Source organism: Haliotis asinina, chromosome 3 (assembly GCF_037392515.1).
Source record: "Haliotis asinina isolate JCU_RB_2024 chromosome 3, JCU_Hal_asi_v2, whole genome shotgun sequence".
Lineage (NCBI taxonomy): Eukaryota > Metazoa > Mollusca > Gastropoda > Lepetellida > Haliotidae > Haliotis > Haliotis asinina.
The window spans coordinates 6,939,669-6,960,265 of NC_090282.1; the positions used below are offsets into that span (position 1 = coordinate 6,939,669).

The window sequence follows — 20,597 nt, forward strand, 5'->3', positions numbered from 1 at the left end:
ACTGGAAAGGAGCTAGCGCAGTAGATAAGCTAGCTAAACTAGCGCGAGTACCCCCGGAGGAAGCCAAAGCGTGGCTTGAAAAACAAGCCCTGTGGCAGATCTATTTGCCTGCACCACGCTACGTACCTAGAAGGAGGTTCGGTATTAACATACCTAATAGCATTCACCAGGCAGACCTACTGTTCCTACCCCACGATAAGAGGTACAAGTATGCCTTAACCGTAGTGGACGTAGCCAGTCGTTACAAGGAAGCCGAACCCTTGACCACGAAAGATTCGGCCCAGGTAGCCAGAGGATTTGAACGTATATACAAACGCAGCCCGCTGACGTGGCCAACAGAGCTGCAAGTTGACCCCGGACGGGAGTTCATGGGTGCCGTGTCACAACTGCTAGCCAAACACGATACAAAGGTCAGGCGTGGCACGGCCGGAGCCCATCGCAGCCAAGCCATAGTTGAGAGATTTAATAGGACTTTAGCTGAGCGCTTGTTCGGCTATCAGTATGCTAGGGAGATGGCCACCCCTGGAAAACGATCGACCGAATGGGTCACGAGGTTACCCGAGGTGGTGTCGGCAATCAACCATGAAGTCACCCGTCTCACCGGTAAGAAACCGGCAGACGCTATCAAACTAAAATTAATAGTTGCAGAGTCGGCCGCTCCATTGCGTGGGAAGGAGAAACAGATACCGGATAGGGCCCTAGTGAGGTATCTATACCAGCCGGGGGAACACGAGGGCGATAGCCGTAAGCGAGCCACCGATCCTATATGGTCGGTCAAAACTTACAACATAGATAAAGTGGATATGAAAGCCGACGAACCTAACTTGTACTACTTGAGGGATGGGCCGGGTAGGGGTTTTGTAAGAGAAGAATTATTGATCGTGCCGTACGGCACAGTGTTACCGCCTGCCAAGTCACGGTAAACGTGATGGCGTGGCTTTGTAGTAGGGGCAATAGTAGCAAGAGTTAAGGGTCCCACCAAAGCCTCATTTAGTAAATGAGGCTTTTTAGAGGGGTTTTTTGAAAAGTGGTCCAGAACTCTCATTACCTATACTACTGTACGTGTACTATAGGTCTCTTTCAAATTGTGACGTTTTTGTTATCACATCTTATACATCAGGCTCTTTTGAGGAAACCGTTTTTGTGAACATACATGGAATGTATGTATTTATGTGACGCCTCGATCAATTTGATAGTGTATTTCGTGTTATCTTCTTTGTCTTAGGAGCAAGCCATGATGTTTTGATTGAATTATTTTTCGCGATAATTTAAAGTTCATTTTAAAGCACATGCCATAGCATCGCTGTAGTAAATGGACAGTGCCCCAAACTCTATAATGAGTATCTTATCACTCTTTAAGTAGACGTAAGGATAGTAGTATGTGAATGTGCGTCACGACCTATCCTCTTTATATGAATTAAAGAAAGATACAGTCTTTTTTCAAAGGAGAGTTTGAAAATGGTCGTTTATAAACGGAAATGATCAGATATTTCCCCAATTGAGATATGATTAGAAATATGTTTATTTTTTACGACATGCCAAATGCCATGTCGTCCGTGACGTCATAATCATATCGCCATATTTAGCTGCGCAGATAGTACAAAGAAGACTTTTCTCTTTCATTTTCACTTTCAATTTAGTTTCTCCAGTTCTTTTGTTGTTACGGATTTCCGATAGAAGTTGGAGAACAGATGATGGCACAGAGCCCAGCCGGCAGTGCTGTGAAGGCTTTACAACTCGAACTGAAGAAAATACAGGAAGAGCCTGTGGAAGGATTTCGAGTAAAACTCATTGACGATGACAACTTGTTCGAGTGGGAAGTGGCTATATTCGGACCCCCTGGCACTCTTTACGAAGGGGGATATTTTAAGGTTGTTAGAAAATGACCTAATGTTTCGTTATCAATGTTGTTTTTGTCTAATGCTGCGCCAATAACTTGCCGATTGCAAGGCCAGTCTTTGTTTTCGTAGTCGCTCAGTTATTGGCCATTGTTTGTTTACATCTGACTAACACGAGACAAGCCACTTCCGTTTGCATTTTTCTTAATTCTGGAACTAAGTGTTTAGCTGCATTGTGCAATGTAGTGATTCAGTGATACAATATCCCATTTCTGCCATTGGTTTCGTTTGCAAAATCTCCTCATTGCAAATGGCAGTCTTGACAAAATGTAGTAATGACATGAAGGTGGTCCTTTGTTGGTAACATAGCCAAATCAATTCATCAAAACATTTCCAGTGAACATTCTTCCACTGTGTGTCTTAATGAATATGTGGGGTCATCATCAGAACTGATTTCTGAGGTAGTTTTTGTAAAATTATAACATTGAGAAATGGCTACACTTGGTCTGCACCATATGGTAATAGTATGCTGGTATTAGGGGTTTTCGACGATGTAAGACAAAAATGTACTTTATAACTTTAATATCATTTAAAGTTTTGATTTTGCTAACTTTGAGTGATAAAGATATGTTCATTTATGTCACACATATCGTGTTTCCTACAAAAATAGCGTTGATATCGGTGAAACTGTAGCCGCTTGCCATATCCGGGTGGCATTTCATTTTTTTTAATCCTGTTGTTAGGGATGAATTATTTTGACAGTAATCATGGCATTGTGATGTGAACATTCAAATGTGAGCAATGCACTTTGATATGCGGTCCAATATCCATAAGTCAAACACTCTTCATCTGTAATGTTTGTTTCTGTATCGCCAGCTTGAAAACTAACATCAAATCTGAGATGAGGTCAACTGTTCACAGAATATGGCACATTGTCATTTTGCATATGACTCATCAATTTAACTTTGACAAGAATTCTCTCATGGTATCACCCTGGCATGCATTTTTCTACAGTTTCAAGTGAACCTTGAGTTATTTCAGGAAATGAACAGTTGGTACAGGTCGCACTTTTTAGTTTGATTTCACAATTATCAATATATACTTGTAGGTATGAGCATGTAATTTCAGGTATCGAAATTGTGTAATTATTGAAATGGCATGGTAAATATTGTAATGGCATGGGTGAAATATTTTCACAGTGCCCTGGTAGCACACCTTGAAAAATACAAATTATTCTCACCATGATTCATTTCAGGAAAGTGTGAAACATGTTAGCAATTCAAATTACATCCTCGATATCTCCAGGGTATATGTTCCGATAAGTCTCCACTATACCCTGGAGGCATCTACGGCTCATGGCTCTGCCATGGCTCGGCTCCTTTCATGGCTCTGCCTTCTCACAGTCGCCAATCAGCTTGGCCACCGTTATAACCGAGCTTGCCAGTGTCAGCAAAGGTAGCGGTCGCAACTGCGAAGGTTTGCTCGCAGTGCGACTCAGATTTTAGGGACATCATACAAGCGGATTGACAGGTCCGAAACTTTAAAACAACATATGCAAGAACTCCTTCTACCTCTTCCAAATAACCTCTGCATTGTTTCTGTTGCCAAGCTTAATCGGTTAGATAATTCAAAAAACGAAAGTGAGTTGTAATTGGTTTGCTCAGCTTCCCAGCGTAGACACCTGATTGGATCAAAAGACAGTCTAGGGAGGTAATAAATTTATCGGGCAGAGCCGTAGATGCGTCCAGGGTATAGTGGAGACTTATCGGAACGTATACCCTGGAGATATCGAGGATGTTCAAATTATTGAAAACCATTTTTTTTCACCTCATGAAACTCTTTGCTGGCACACTCAACCAGTGTGGCCATTTTAAATTTCAGTGCCAGTGACAGGAAATGCTGACATAGCTTGTAGGTTAGTTCATGGGTCTAGGACAAATAAAGCTCTACTATTCATGATAAGTGTTCAGAAATCCTGTACTCTCAAGTTTACAGGTTTACATGATGTTTACTGATTTCTAAAGTGATAAATTGAAGTTCCATTATCATCGTGATCTTTCAAGCCTGGGTCATCAAAATAGAATGGAATTTAACAAAGGTACTCCTAATGGTCTTGTAGCCATTATCATTTCTCCATCTCTTAATTTAAGTTTAGTTTTTACGTCAACACATGAAGGAGTGGTGTAAAATAGGTCTTCAGCAACCCATGCTTGCCATAGAAGGAGAGTATGCTTGTCGTAAGAGGCGACTAATGGGATTGGGTGGTCAGGCTCGCTAACTTGGTTGACACGTCATCGTTCCCAATTGCGGAGATCAATGCTCATGTTGATGATCACTGGATTGTCAGGTCCAGACTTGATTATTTACAAACTGCCGCCATATAGCTGGAATATTGCTGAGTGCGGCGTAAAACTAAACTCACTCACTGCTGTTGATCACTGAATTGTCTGGTCCAGAGTCAATTATTTACAGACCACCGCCATATAGCTAGAGTATTGCTGAGTGCAGCATAAGACAAAACTCACTCTCTAGTTTTGAAGTGAACATGAAAAAACATAAGATGCTATGTAATTGTAGAATCCCCACCTGGGTACATTGTGTGAAGCCAATTTCTGGTGTCCCCTTCAGTGATATTGCTGGAAAAGGTTATGTTTCACCAATAAGTGTCATTCCAGTTTTGACCCATTCTGGACTGAAATATACAAAAGACAATAATGATGAATTAATGTTCTATAAAATTGGGGTTTTCATTCTGCTAACTTGCTCTTTGCATGATTATGTAACTGAAGTATGTAGTTCCAATGTCAGAACATGAACATATCACCATGATTAAGAATGAGTCAAATATTGATATAAAATTGAAGTGTAGTGTTACTTGTACAAAGTCCTCTATATATGAATGCTTGCTTGTTGGACAGCAGCATTGATTATCTGATTTCATGTATAGTTCAAAGGGTCATGCAGAGGCTGGGCAGCAAAACAACCTGGCCAATACATATCTGTATCCAAGACAAATTCTAGTGAAAGCCTTGCACTGTAAACAAAATACATTACTTTAAAGACACATCTGGTCAGTGAACACGTTTCCAAAAGGAAGAGAAGGCATGATTTATTTTTTAAACTTGGATTATGTCTTTTGTGGTTGTGTTATTTGCTGATGTATCTGAGAAAGAAGTGTTTCTACTGTTGGAAGGTAACATTTTTGTCATGTTCAAATAGACTTATGACAAGCGATTTGGCTGTAGTCTTACATGTTCATGGAATAATACTGAAACTAGCATACTTCATCATAGGTGTGAGGTTTGGATGTTGGCCTTAACATGAAAGTAAGCGTTGATGAAATAATGTGCATCGTGTAAGGAGCACACAGGCATGGTGCAGTGCTAGTGCTCATATAACATCTGTTAAACATTGACTTGCTGTGGCGATGAGTTTCACAAATTGCAGTTATGATGTGATGTAACACAAGTAAGTTTCTGTTGAAATGGATGACTTTTGACTATTATGAACTGATAATGTACTTGCTCAGTGATCAATATTCTGCCCCTTATCTGTAGCAGTTGTAATACAAATAGCCAGTCAGATTCTAAAATTACCCAATTCATATTGTTAAACATAGATTTATTGGATGTTTTTTTGGCCATGTTGATTTGATGTTTTCACTTTTTTGTAATTTTACATAATATTAAACACTTTGAAAATACCATGACAGGGACACTTAATTGGACTCTTTATTTGCAAAATAATTGTACTGAGGTATGTTCTTATTCAATCATCCATGTTGCTGTGCTTTTGGATCTAACATGTTTGACTGTGGGCAACACTGATTGTGCATGCAGATGCCGTTTTCTACATACAAAGGCCTTTAAAATGTTATGATTTTGATAAGGGCATTATCAAAATTAGGTTGCATTGGGAGGATTTCTATATTCATTTTACACAGTAAAGCAAGCCAGGGGTTAATGTTTTTTAAAAAGGCGACTTTCCACGGGTCAAGTGACCTCAAGAAAGTAACTAGTCCTGATTTTATGACACAATGTTTGGTGTCAATGTTTACTGGACTATTTATCGAAGAGTGATAAATTTAGAAGAACAATAGCTCTAAATTACTATTGTTGCGAAATGTAATAGCTACATTATGAGCAGATAGGAAATGAAGTCCTAGTTTATTTGTAGTTTGAAACCATAAGTGGAAATTATCTAGTAGCCCATGGACACATTAGATGCCATTATTTGATTGCCTGAAATGAAAACGGACTTGTCCCAGGCATTGGACGATGGGATTTTTTAACCCCTGTAACTTTTTAGTGTAAACTGCTTTTTCGATTCATTATGAAGTTAAACGTCAGTTGTAAATGAAAGTCGGGGTAAATTTTAAACAGAACCTCCTATATCTTTTCACCCAGCATGCCAGTTCTCAGAATTAAAAACATTGCAATATGTCTTGTTTGAAAAACATATTGCAGTATAGTTTGGAAGCTAGGTAAATCAAGGGATAAGCATGATCAAGTGCTCCTTCAAGAAGTTTTTTTCTTATGTTATTATTTAATGGTTATTTTTCATAGGACACCCACCTTTATATAAGACATATTGACAATGGAGCCACAACTTGCTAATCTGCAAGGAAGACTCTTGGAACAGGTGATCCTAAGTTGTCCATTATGACTGACAGTCTCTTGTTAGTTTCAATTTAGTGTGATTGTGATTAAAAGAAGCGGTTGTGAATAGTGTTCTTGTTGCAGGATGATTATAGTGATGGGTTAATAATATACATGTTTCAGGCTCACATGAAGTTTCCACAAGACTATCCATATTCACCCCCAAGTGTCCGGTTTATATCCAAGATGTGGCATCCCAATGTGTATGAGGTAAGTTAAATGACAACAACAGTTTCTTAACTAGCTAAGATCATATAGTTGTGTACACTGTAGATCATGACATTGGCACATGATTCAACATACTCACTTTCATATGTAAGCCTAGAAACATCAATTACATTTCCAATACTTAAACAAGGGAGTCCTTTTTTGCCCATTTCAAAAAAGGGACTGGAAGACAGGCATATGTTTCATTAAAACACAATCAGGAAACAACGTATAGATATTTAACTTATCCTCCATTACTCCTTAATTCCTTAATGCATTTACTGCTTTCCTTTTGATAAGACAAAGCTGTATATTGGAAACGTCAAAGAGAAGATGTTCCAACTATGCGACTCATATTGCAATCGCCCTGCGCCCATGTGACCCCTCACAGCTGCTTGTCACCTGGCTACCAGGCTGTGTGATTCTTTGCTGCATTAAACTTGCAGCTCAACACCTTAGTGTGTTCCTTTGTTGTCTTTCTACAGCTTTTTCAACAGTTGGTGACTTTTTTATCTTTGAAGAGATGTGTGTTTATATATATATTTTTTTTGTCTGCACATTATTCATTTATTTCATGTTTATTTCATGATAAATTTGTTCCTATTTGTTCCATATATCATGTTCCATTCAATGCATTCATTTACTCACTTTATGGGACTCGTGTTTCTGCTTATGTTGTAGATTTATGCCACATTGTGCTGCTTGCAGTGGTAGTAAATCGAGTAAGGACCCTCATCCGAGGTGTTGGAACTGCACTCAACAGTGCACTCTGACTTCTAAATGACTTTTGTGTTAGACTTTCTCTCACAGCTTTTAAGAAATACTTGTGTGTATCTAAGAAGCAGCTAACGCAACAAGCTTCCAGACGTGGGATGTCTGTCACTCAAGACTTGGTAATTTCCATGGTGACTACAGAGATACTTGGTTTTTCGGAGGAGAGGATTACACTTCCTACAATGCCTGCCGCATCGGTGGTGTCTCTGCTCTCCACGACTTCTATTTTGTCGATGCCTCCATTGGCGCCTGGGGTTACGACTTCAGCGCCTTTGGCATCTACTTTCCTCCCTACCATCCAGAGGGCACCGCCATTTTGCAATCGCTGTTTCAACAGGCGATGGCTCCTTCAGGGGTCCTTCCTGTTACTCCACAGTCGACGTTTCCTTACTTACCAAATCAGACAGCGTGTGCAGCGCCTGAGACACCTTTATTGACAATTCCTTTGGCCACTGCCTCTACCTACTGCAGCCTACTGCGTCACTAGCGCTGCCAGAGTCTCCTTCATCTGTGACTGCAAGTCAACAGTGGTATATGGCGCCTTTGGCATCATTGGCGTCTCTGCTTCCAGGGGTTCTTCACATCATGACTTCGCTTCACCAGCACATAGTTATATGTGTTACAGCAGGACATCCGCCAAGTTGAGACATAGGTCAAGGAGTCGTTCGCCTTTCCGAAGATCTCATAACTTCAGAGGGTGATTTTTTTCCGGTGTATGAGGAGGATTCATCTCCAGAAACTAATACACTCTTGGCCCTTCAACAAGTTCCAGACTAGATCAGTGGATGCTGTATCGTTTGTCGGTGGTGGCTCCATCCCCAGGTCCAGGGTTGATAAACATGATACTATTTGGTCAGACCCAGCTTCTATTCCACTGGATTTTTTTATCAAAGAGTTGATATCGGCGTAGGACGAGAATGTTGCTAAGTTATCTCTTACCCCTTCTATTAAAGTGTCATGCTTTAAGAAGTATGACTTTTTTGCCCATTTAGGTCGCTGATTTATCTCACACACTCAGTGAGGATTTACACCGCATGACTGGCTCTTCCGAGCCAACGACATTGCCTATGCCAGGCACTCGTTTAGCTTCTGTTGAAATGGTGCTTAGTTGTTCTCTTAAATCTCTTCCGATGCTGCCCTCTGCTTCAAGGTTGATTGCTCAGGATTTGTCGGAGAACAAAAATCTGAACCGCGTTGATCACCTATAAAAATGATGACTTTTCAACAGTGACGAATTGAACACATGAGTAAGCATCTTGGTCTTGGAGCTAAAACAGAAGTTACTTTGTCAACCTTCGTCAGCTACCTATCTAACTAATGGTGAAGTGTCCAATACTCACTCTCGGGTCTCTGCTTATGCTTGTGAAGAGACAGCTCTGAAATCCTTGGAACAAGTGTCAAAGAATTCAGCACTTAAGGGTTTTAGGACAGGGAATTATCAACCTAGGTATTTCTCCCTGCAGCCCCTGTCTAATCAGCCTTGTCGGGGTAGAGGTTGTGAGAGAGGTAAACACACTGGAAACTTATCAACCCAGGTGACAGGTGATCAGTCATTGACCATCACTCTACTGTCCCTCAAGGCAATATCTTTGGTGGTGGTGGTTGGTAGAGTTGAATGTCTTAGTCAGGTCCACCGATCTAAGTCAGTGGCATAGCAATAATTTGGATTTGGAGGCAGTGATTCTGGCTGTTCCTCATTGGCAAGCACGTCTACAGCTGCCAAACTCGTCATATCAACTCCACAGTGGTTTGGTGTCTTCGCAATCATTGAACAACTCACCCCCAGTCCCTGCTGCGGTAGACTTTTTGATTTTTTCTTCTTGTTGATTGTCTGGATCTGAACTTCATCGTTCAGCAGATTCCGGGTTGCAGGAACATTCTTGCAGACAGACCAGACAGAATGGCGCCCATTGAGTGGACTACACCCAGAGGCGTTTGACATGGTTTGTCAGGTCTCAACCATCCCAACTTGTGTGCCACCGGTCAGAATTTCTAGATCCGAACCTACATATCACCAGTTCCGAATCCTCAAGCATGGGCAGTGGACACTCTCAGCATTTCTTGGGAAAACCTAAGCATGTACGTTTTTCCACCACCAGTCCTTCTACCCAAGGTTCTTCAAATGATCAGGGCGACTCAAAACCTCTCTGATTGTGTTTGCGCCTTAGTAGCCAACAGAAAATCTGGTTTGTAGAACTAGGAAAGCTCACCACCCACAATCCTCTCATGCACTCACAGTGGCCAAATCTGCTGGTGCATCCACAAATCCCGCTGCCGCGCCAAGATTCTGGAAATTGCAAGCTTTGTTGCCCATGTTCAGAGGGCCTTGGGATCTGAATGTGGTGCTTTATTTGTTACAGGAGGCGCCATTTGAGCCGCTTCACACCATTTTGTTTTACAACCTTAATAAGAAGACAGGTTTTCTCTTTGCTTTGGCCATGGCAGCTAGGATGAATGAGCAAAACGCTCTTAATGTCACCCTTGTGCGTTCTGAACAGACCTCTCACCGGGGACTGTTCTGAGACTTTATAGTGAAAAATGAGCCTGACAGATCCTTTACGATTCCACATCTCTCTTCGATTGAGGGATTCGAGCATGAAGCAGAACTTCATTTATGCCCGGTTTGTGCAATTTGTTGTTTCATTAACCGGTCTTAGGCTCTTCAAGGTACGAGAAAACAACTTTTTATTCCTGTCTCAGAGATGTCTAAGGCGGAAGTGGGTCATAATACCTTGGTGTACGAAGCTGCCAACTTGGATCCTCCTTGGGCTAACAACCTTCATGAAATTAGAGCTGTAGCCTCCACTATGACCCAGTAATTGCTCCATGGAGGGATGCTTTTTTGACATCCTACACTGTTTTCACCAGTCACTACTTGAGAGACGTGGCTTTGAAGGATGTGGAGGGTGTTCACAGTTTTGTTCCCTTGCTGGGTTACCAATCCCAGCCACCATAAACACTATTGCAGTCCAGAGCAAGCCTTGCGACTCTCCTAGTGTACATCACCCTAGACGAGCAGGTTCTCTGCTATCTGCATGTGCTGTGTAGGTCATTTCGGGTTGTAGCTTGCGTGTCTCTCTTTACTGCCTTCTACATGGACACCATCTTTTTCTCATACCTTTGTTTGGTTATCCTGGCAGTTTGGCTTTGGAGATTATTCCACCTTGTCTACTGCTGGATTATCGCCTATGGTGTGAGGGGTTTCTTCTTGTGTATCCCATCTGAAGGGTGTCCCGCCTCCTTTCTGTCCTTTCTGTCAGATACAGATGCATTTAGGAATAATCCAGGATAAGGTAAAAATACATGTATAGTAAAATCTTTCGGGTCACGTGGCTGTAGTGCGATGACAATATGGCAACTCACATGGTTGAAACAACTTCTCTTCGATGTCTTTATTGCATAGCTTCGTTTTCTCAAAAGGAAAGCAGTAAATGCATTAAGGAGTAATGTAGGATACGTATTCAAATATAAAAAATATCTAGATTTTACTTGACTGTTCATAGTGCTATGACCCGTGAAGGTCCCGGGGTAGAATAGGCCTTCAGCAACCCATGCTTGCCATAAAAGGCGACTGTGCTTGTCGTAAGAGGCGACTAACGGGATGGGTGGCCAGGCTCGTTGACTTGGTTGACGCATGTCATCGGTTCCCAATTGCGCAGATCGATGCTCATGTTGTTGATCACTGGATTGTCTGGTCCAGACTCGATTATTTACAGACCGTCACCATATAGCTGGAATATTGCTGAGTGCGGCGTTAAAACTAAACTCACTCACTCACTCACTCACTCATAGTGCTACTGTCTAGTGAAACTGAATTTGACCATTTACTTTCATCATACGATGGATAGTGTTCTCAGCAGAATAAAGCCAACGGATATTTTCGGTTGAGGTCACATACGGATACCAATGCAAATTAGAGAGGTCTTATGTAAATTTTAGGGATTCCTTTCACACTGTTATTAAATATGGCAAAATGGGTAGGCGAACGTGTCTGGTATGACAGCCATGGTTACGGTACTGTCAGTGCTTTGAGCCCAGAAAATCCATGCCTGGTATTATAGCTGGAGTATATTACAAAGTGACACTAGAACTCACTAAATACAATGTTTATTCCCAATGCAGGATATTAACCATCCCAAAACACACACTCATGATAACCTATATTTATTAGACATATTTTCATTATATTTGAACATGTTTGTTTGTTACCAAAATTTTGGTATGCACAATTGTTTTTCTGAAATCTGTTTGAGAGGCATTCTAGAAGTTGCTGGGATAAAGATGACAAGAATTTTTATGGATGATCAACTTCTTTATTCCAGGGTAGCGACGTTTCGGTATAGATTCTTATACCTTTCAAGCGTGAAAACGGTATAAGAATCTATACCGAAACGTCGCTACCCTGGAATAAAGAAGTTGATCATCCATAAAAATTCTTGTCATCTTTCTGAAATCACTTTTGCCCCAGTTTTCATTTAAGATGTGGTGAGATGGGGCGAAACGGTAAGCCCTTACCATGGTATGTATTGTGGTGCAAGGCCTTTAGGTCAGTCTGCTTCGTTACAGTATATGCGATCAGTATATGAAATATGATCATGATGCAGAAAACTGACAACAAGAGCCTAACCTTACAAAAAACAAATAACCATTTTCTTTTATTTTCTTTTTAATTTTTTATTTTTAATGATGATAACTCATTCTAAAATGTTACAAAATGGCATTATGGTATACCAAACTACTTCTTATACAGTCATGTTTCGTTTGTCACCTATGGTGAAGACTTGTCTATAGCTGTTGAGAGGTGAGTCATGCCTGTCTTCTGTTTCATTTGCCCAGAACGGTGATGTGTGCATATCCATCTTGCATCCACCAGTAGATGATCCTCAAAGTGGAGAGCTGCCATCAGAAAGATGGAACCCCACACAGACTGTCAGGTAGTACCAATGGAATATTCATCTTCATACAACCAAAAAATAGGAATCAGCATGGATTGGGTGGAAAGATTCAGTGCATATAATTCTGGAATGTTATCTTAGTTTGTTGCCCATGTCAGTCACTGCCTGAGTCAGTAGTTTGTCTACTCCAAAATGAAATATTTAAAGGTCATTATATGGTGTGAAGATTGTCGCAAGTAGTAGTAAATTCAACAAAAAGGACAAAGATGCAAATGTACAACTCTAGAAAATGTTTCATTGTTGAAAATATTTATGGGTGACTGTTGAGGAGGGAAACAACTATTGCAACAGTGATAGTCTGGTGTGACCAACTATTGCAATATATTTTTTTTCCTGTTTTTAAATGTTGGAAAATATTTAGGGGTGACTATTGAGGGGGAAACAACTATTGCAATAGTTATTTTTCTCCCTGAATTTTCTCATTTGAATTCATTTCTCAAATGAATGTAAGTTTATATGAAAAAAAAAAGTTGAAGTAGTTTCAACCTCTTTTTATAACTGACAAGTATCTTGAAATCCAGATCAAGTAAACAGTTAAAACATTACCGTATTGTTATTCACAATTTCAAATGCCAAGTTCCATGCCGTGTTTGCAGGCATATTTGTATAAGAGGTAACGGGGTCAGATAACTCTAAATCAAAGTTAACTTCCTGTATTTGTGCTACGCATTTATCAAAGGAAGTCATTTACTAAACCACCGACAGTTGCACCTACAATCGGTGCATCGGTAGTTTTTAGGTTCCATCAATTAATTGCTGTAGGAACCACAACAATTGCAATCCATCCATTGCAATATTCAAGATATTATCAGCTAATTGAATATAGTTCTTTACCAAGTTCTTTACACACAAAGTGATATAATCTGGTTACTGTGTCAGTGACCAATACAGTCATACAAGGTACCTTCAACCTACAGTTTTCCCTTAGAACATAAAAAAAACAACAACTGTGTGTGTGCATGTGTGCTTTCCATGCTAGTCTGACTCTGTACTGGTATTTTATAAGACATATCAGAATGACTTAGCAAACACAGCTCCATTTTGTGCTTGGAAACCTTTAGCTTTGTGTGATGCACATGGGTCAGAGTTAATCTTTCAGGATGATGATGCCTGAGCTCAATTTACACCAATCATCATTGTCCATCTCTGGCATCAAAGCATCCAGAGAGAGCCATGGATTAACCCAATTCTTCTATCACTGGACATGTCCTGGCCTCTGTGACAGGAGGGTGAATAAGCACCCATTACTGTGCAGACTGATGCAGTGTCATTTCTAGATGGCATGTCTTTATGATAAAGTTGTCTAGAAAGGTTAATACAATGTTTCACAAAAGCCTCTTCATATTGACATGTATGTTAAAAACATTCCCAATAGAGGTTAAGCTAATGTACATGACATTTTTTGCATTTTGTCATTTTCTGTGGTAGTGGATTTTAAAAATTGGGTTATGAAGTAAGTAAACTGCATTACATTGGTTTGCAGGTTTTAAGGTCTTGACTATATGACATTTCCTGTGTTTTAGAACTGTCCTGCTGAGTATCATCTCTCTGTTGAACGAGCCCAACACCTTCTCTCCTGCCAACGTCGATGCCTCTGTCATGTTTAGGAAATGGAGGGAGTCAAAGGGCAAAGACAAGGAATATGAGAATATCATTAGGTGAGGGGTTTGAAGTGTATCATATATATATAGACTGAACGTAGGGTCCTCTTGCATTTTGAAACAAGGTGATGTTCAGATAATAGTGATGCAGTCTGACTCAGTGTCGAGGAACCGCTGTGTTTGCCCTCTTTCTTGTTTCCTAGTATGGTGATCTGCCTTCGGTTGCCTGCAATATATAGCCTGATTTTATATTGTGTTAAACAGTTTAGCTTTTTCACCGAACTCAAAACTAATTATAATTAATTTGTGATGGTCTAGTCGTTAACTGTCCATCGCTGACATGAATATATTTATTCTTAGTACATAACTGTATGTCGTCATGATATGGCTGAAATATTGCAGATGTGACATGAAATTTTAACTGACTTACTCACTTTTCATTGCTGTAGGTGAGTAGTTACGTGACATTTATGCATTGTTACTGCCCTACACAGCCAACCCAAGATAGACTTCATAGACTTGGGAATGAGAGGCATGTTTTCAGTATGATTATCTATTGCTGGCTCAGTACGCCATGAAGATTTCATAGTTATTCATGATGTGTATGATTAACCTGCACTTTTTTACACTATAATCTGTTTTGGGAGCCACACTATCAGTTTCTTGTTAACCTCCATGTTTACTATTGACATGTATTGGGCTGTATTTCATTGGTTGGTGAACATTTCAAGACTTGTTATTACAGTGAGTTATCCATCAAAGCAATAAATATATACATCTCAATGTTTTCGCTAATGAAAAGAAACCATAAAGAACTTCTCATCACTTGTTTCAAGACCGCTATATTCATTTGGAATCATAATGGTGCAGTGCACCTTGTAGGGCTGCAGCTTGTAACTCACATAAGATGCGACTTAATGGATCTGGGCCCACTTGCACAAAGTGATCTTAGCACTACAAATCCCACTCTCCAACATATCCTTAAAATAGTTGTAGCGCTATGATCGCTTTGTGCAAGTAGGATGTGGTGGTCAGAATTAGTTACTGTTTGATAGCGTTTCTCACATCAGTGATCAAATTGTTTGGTCCAGACATGTATTTCTGCAAACCAGCATTGCTGAGCCCATGGAACATGAAACAAATACTTCAAACCATGTTGGTATCTGTTATCAGACTTTCTCCGTATTCCTCAAAATACAAAAATAAGTAATTACATGTTTTAGTTGCCATTTCTACTACCAGCTGATAAATGTGAATGTAAATAATACTAATGGAGGTAGGACTTAGATAACTCCACCACCAGGTCATGATAGTGATATAAGTTAAATGACCTAAGAAGAATCCACATCAGTAGTTTTTTCAGGATTAATCCTGTGCAAAGTAACATCCAGTTCATCCTCGATATCTCCAGGGCAAACATTCCAGTGAATACCCTGGATGCATCTAAAGCTCTGTCCAATGAATCTATTACCTCCCTTTGTTGGCTTTTTAGTCATTCAGGTGTCTACACTGGGAAGTTGAGTGTAGCAATCACAACTCACTTTGGCTTTTTAAATTATCTAGCCGATTACACTGGGCAACACAAGCAATGCAGTTGTTCTCTGAACGGGGTGAGAAGGGTTCTTGCATATGTTTCAATCTTGTTTTTAAAGCTGCGGACCTGTCAGTTTGCCTGTATTTCCCCCAAATTTGAGTCTTACTGCAAACAAACCTCCGCAGCTGCAACCTTTGTTGACACTGGCAAGCTTGGTTGTATAGGGAGGTAATTATTGGGTCAACATGTAGATGCATCCAGGTTATAGTGAAGACTTATGGGAGCTTACACATCCAGTTATATACTCACTTGTCTTTATCTCAACTGAGCCTCCTAATTTTCCTTTTGAGAAACCAAATAATTTCACCTCACCCAATAGCTGTAACAATATGATCAAGTTTAAAGGTATTTTTACATGTTTGTTATTTATGTTTGATCTGTAAATTGATAAATGACTTGACTGCAAGTTGCCAAGTTCAGGTGCTGAAATAGAACCTCTTGATATACATCAGTAAGTTTATCAAATTTTTGTTTGTACGCGTGTTAGATCAAATATAATAAGTAATTACAAAAATTCCATCGTTCTCGTATTATTGTGTATTGTAGACAGATTAGAGGGATATGAAATGAGTTGTCAAATAAATATTTGTATAATTTTTGCACATATACAGCTTATACCTCTGAACTTATGTTTGGGAATAATCAGTAGGAATTCTGATGTAGATTACAAGTAATTTTACCATTTTCACATGTTTGATACAAATTTAGATATGGACTAGTTTATCTCTGAATATGATCAAGGATGGTCAATCTACAGTTCTTTGAAATGCATTTTGTCTGTAAAACCATGTTAATGGAACATGATCAGTTTGCACTGAGTTATGCATTTGTTGTCGTGCAGAAAACAAGTGACAGCAACGCGGGAGGATGCAGAGCGTGACAGTGTGCGTGTTCCCACCACACTGCAGGAATACTGTGTTACAGCCAAGCCAGCCCCTGACAATGCTGTCGATGTAGACTTCTACGATGATGATTATGTAGATGATATGGACGATGAAGAGGAAATGTATGAAGATGATGATGATGATTCAGGAAATGAAGAATCCTGATGTTAGTCTTCTATGCATGGCTGCAACTATTACACTCACTGTTACACACTCAAATACAAAATTCTTCAAATTCAAAATTTGTGCAGGGGGCCAGGAACTCCAGGAAATGTCTAGCATTTTTTAAAGTGAACACATGCTCTGCTATGTGGCTTTGGTTTTGAGGTGTTCTTTAATGCATCTGGCACTGTGGTTAAGCTGAGGGATGCAATGGAGAGTACAAAATTTGCATCATTTCCCAAGGCTGGACTAGGCCTGATTATGCTGGGTTGTGATCTGAGTCCAAGAGTGCTGGTGGAGTGTAGTTTAGTCAATGGAGACAGACAGAGATGGAGCTTGTGTCAGCACCATCAGGCTGTAGGGGTTGGGCAGCCACACTGACAACACTTTACTGATTCTCATGGTGCAATAATCCAAGTGCTTATAAACCTACAATCCTTTAATTTATCAATGTTTGTTAAGTTGTTTTTGTTCCATTATTCCAATTTCAATAATAATAGTATGCTGTAAATAGTTGTAGGTGCTGGTGTGAGAACCAGAGACTGACACTTGTTTGGATGCAAATGTAGTTTCCTGTCAGTTGGTGTGGCTGCTCAGCCTAGTATGGGTGGTGGATAGGAACCCAGTAGCATTGTACAACCATTAGGAGACCAAACTTGACCACTTCTAAAGACAAAAACATGAAGAATTTTTATATCTGACTAAGCCATGGTGTGTGTTGCTCAAAGGGTTGATTCCAGTTATGAACAAGGTTCTTGCCCTTCCCATGTAAAAAAAAACAAAAAATACATCAGAATGTGAAAAATCCTATTTCGAGTTTTACTTTTATTATGTGATTCTATCTTTGAAAATTGAACAATAAAATATTTTATTGTATAGAGTTGAGTTGGCCATTGAGCAACTAAAAGTGTAGATTGTGAGGTCATTTGGTGTACAATAGGTACGGGAGGTGCCACAAGGTTGAGTGTACCGTGTATCCCTGCCACTTGGGCTTGTTCCAAAGCATGCATGATATTTGGATGAAAATTAATTGTGTTGTGTATCTGGGTGTGTGTCTGTATGTGTCCGTATGCAGGAGTGTGAATGTGTTGTTATCACTTGGTATACATGTACAGTTTGTAAATTCTAATATTTAATTTCTCCCTCTCTTGTGCCCTGTTCTTTCTTTTAGTTCTCATTTCTTGGTTATCCTCGTTCTCTACAGTCAGGGTTATCCTACCCTAGTTCACACATATTTCATTTCCTGTGTTTAGATCTGCAACAGTTTTGCTCTATTATTCACCTTGCCTGAATGGCCCCTCTTATTCACTCTGCCATGTGGTTTTGATGCTAAGGGAGTTAATCCAATATCCTTTGATGGAGTTATTTCCCTTCCATCCTTTGTTGGCTAAAGCACAAATGAGGTATTTAACATGTGGATTAGTGGCATCACCAACTCTGCAATCATGTAACACTGCCTGGTATGACACAGGGTTTTACACTGTCATGAATAACTACACACTACAACCTCATCATCAGATAGCTGTTTTTAACAAATTGCAGTTCTTGGTCTACTAAAACATTTGCAAAATATCTTCTGCAAGAACAGGATTTTCACAGTTGTGCAGATTGAATCCAAAGATAATTCTTGGTTTGTGTATTAAATCCTGTAAGTTAGATGTAGTCACATGATCTCTGCAAAGCATAAGACTTGTTATCCTGTTCCAGCTGGACAATCTCAGTACTCCATCATTCCTGTGTTGTAGCTGTCTTTCTGAACTGAGACATTCAACGGGCATCACCAGGGATGTTTTGGTGATAGTATGCAATATGTCCAATTTCAGTCTCAAGGAATGATTGACCCCCAAGTTAAGATTATCTGTCAACGAAGTTGCCCTATAAAACATACGTATCACATAGTATTCATGTTACATGGATTTGATGAGTAAAACTGTCAGGTCCAGATGAGTTTAGGAATGTCTGAGGCATTATGCGTTGAGAAATGTAGATCTCTTTGATATTTTGTTCGTGTATATTTATAATACTATAAAGTGACATAGTCCTTTTTCATAAGGAAATGAAGAAATGAAGGAAATTGGAACCTTATGCTTAAAACTTGAGTTTTGGAATGTTTAAAGAATATTACATTTAGATAAATGGCCATTACTCAACCACACAGTGCTCAGTATAACACCTAGTGATAGATCATTTACTTGCCACCTCCTCCTATGTTGGAACTTGCTTTCCCACCTTTTCAAGTTTGTCATGATATGATTTTGTTTCTATTTATCATGTTTATTATGTCTTGTTTCATGATCCATATGTGTCATCTCATCTGTATAGTATGCTTGAGAGGGTTTGATATCATCAAATAATAAACATTTGAATAAAAAATGGTTAATTATTTAAGGTTTTCATTTATAGTTATTGTTTTTCTTCCTGCATTGGGGGGGTCTGCTTAATTTGCTTGCTTGCCTCTAATTGCCAATGGTTGCCATTGTTGGCTTTCAAGTGAATCACATACAGCATTTTATTTTTATTAAATGGGTATATTTACATGTCATGTCGTATTACAGTTTCTTAGCTAGAAGCTCATGATGTCCACCACTGGATTGTCTTAATTTATTGCACACTGACTTGCACTTATATGCCTCAGTAATTCAAAAGGAGATGTAAAGCTGATGACGGAATCAACTGGCTTGTCAGTGATTTTCAATAATTATTGAAATGGCGTTGTCACTTTTGTTTATAAAAAAGTGAGTAAAACTACCTGCCGCAATGGATGATGACTGCTGTTGGAGGAATGCCTCATGAACCAGTAATAATGTCAGGTGTAATGGAACTGATTGAAAGCCTGGTTGACATACATGAAAGGGTTGTCTAAAGTAGACAGGGCGTAGCCATGAAAACTCATATCTCATTATTTCTTGTAAGGCACTAAGAAAAGTGTTTTTACTGGGAACAGTTGGCAAGTTAGTGTTGGAATTATTAAACACAAAATAAGGGAAGTAAATGGACACCATTTTAATACTATTAAATCACCCCAGTTGGAGTGGAACTGGTGAACGCAGAAGACTGTACCTCATGAGACGACAGCAGAAATGAAACTGTTGTTTCTGAGAAATAATTTGAGGATATGTATCATTAATAATCGGGAAGGCAAAGGGAGACAACCCTTGTAGAACAGAACCTGCAGGATTTGAATTTTCGTGAACGGCGTGCATCAAATGCGTGTGTAGCATCACTGTCTTCGGATAATGAATTTTCGATAACAGTTTTCTCAAAAATCACCTTTTCATACATCTCTGAAACATGTAAAATGAGATGTGGTTTTGTTGGTCATAGATTTTTAGGGGTTTTTTTTCATGTGTGTTCAAGGTTTGTTCACCACCATTACGCCATAAACGATGGCAGTTAGGAAGGTAGTGCGTCTTCGGGATGATGGATGCGGTCAGGAATCGTAACGACCATCAAAACTCCCTTAATCCTTCAGAATTTCACATTTTGCCATTGTGCATATGCCAACAATAAATTACCAACTAAAGGTACGAGCCATGCTGTCACAAAAAAAATAATAAATGAGAATCGACAATATTTGCAAAAGCCATTGAAGTTTGCAAAGTTTTGACTCGAATCCTACCGAAACAATTGTTCATGCTCTATGACCACTCTCATATGCCCGAGTTACAGTTGGTTGGTGTTTGACCAGCTACACAACGGAATTCACTAAAACATGTCATGTGCTGAATGAGTTGGGTTTTATGCCGCTTTTGGCACTTTTCCAGCAAATATCACGGCGGCGGGCCAGTAGTAATGGGCTTGACATATTGTATCCACGTGGGGAATCGGATCCCAGCGTTCTGCGTGAGTAGCGAAGGCTCCAACCACTATGCTGTCCCACGTCCCGCAAAGACCTTGAAGGGTGACACGACAGAACACTTTTGC

At 39.7% G+C, this 20,597-nt stretch overlaps 1 protein-coding gene across 1 annotated transcript; it reads left to right on the forward strand.

The window, feature by feature from the left end:
- Positions 1-1,547: 1,547 nt before the first annotated feature.
- On the forward strand, positions 1,548-19,069 carry LOC137277381 (ubiquitin-conjugating enzyme E2 R2-like). The gene is made up of 5 exons (XM_067809087.1): positions 1,548-1,871; positions 6,620-6,706; positions 12,314-12,411; positions 13,956-14,090; positions 16,469-19,069. The coding sequence occupies exons 1-5, from the start codon at positions 1,692-1,694 to the stop codon at positions 16,674-16,676; spliced, it is 708 nt and encodes a 235-aa protein (XP_067665188.1). The 5' UTR covers positions 1,548-1,691; the 3' UTR covers positions 16,677-19,069.
- Positions 19,070-20,597: the final 1,528 nt, after the last annotated feature.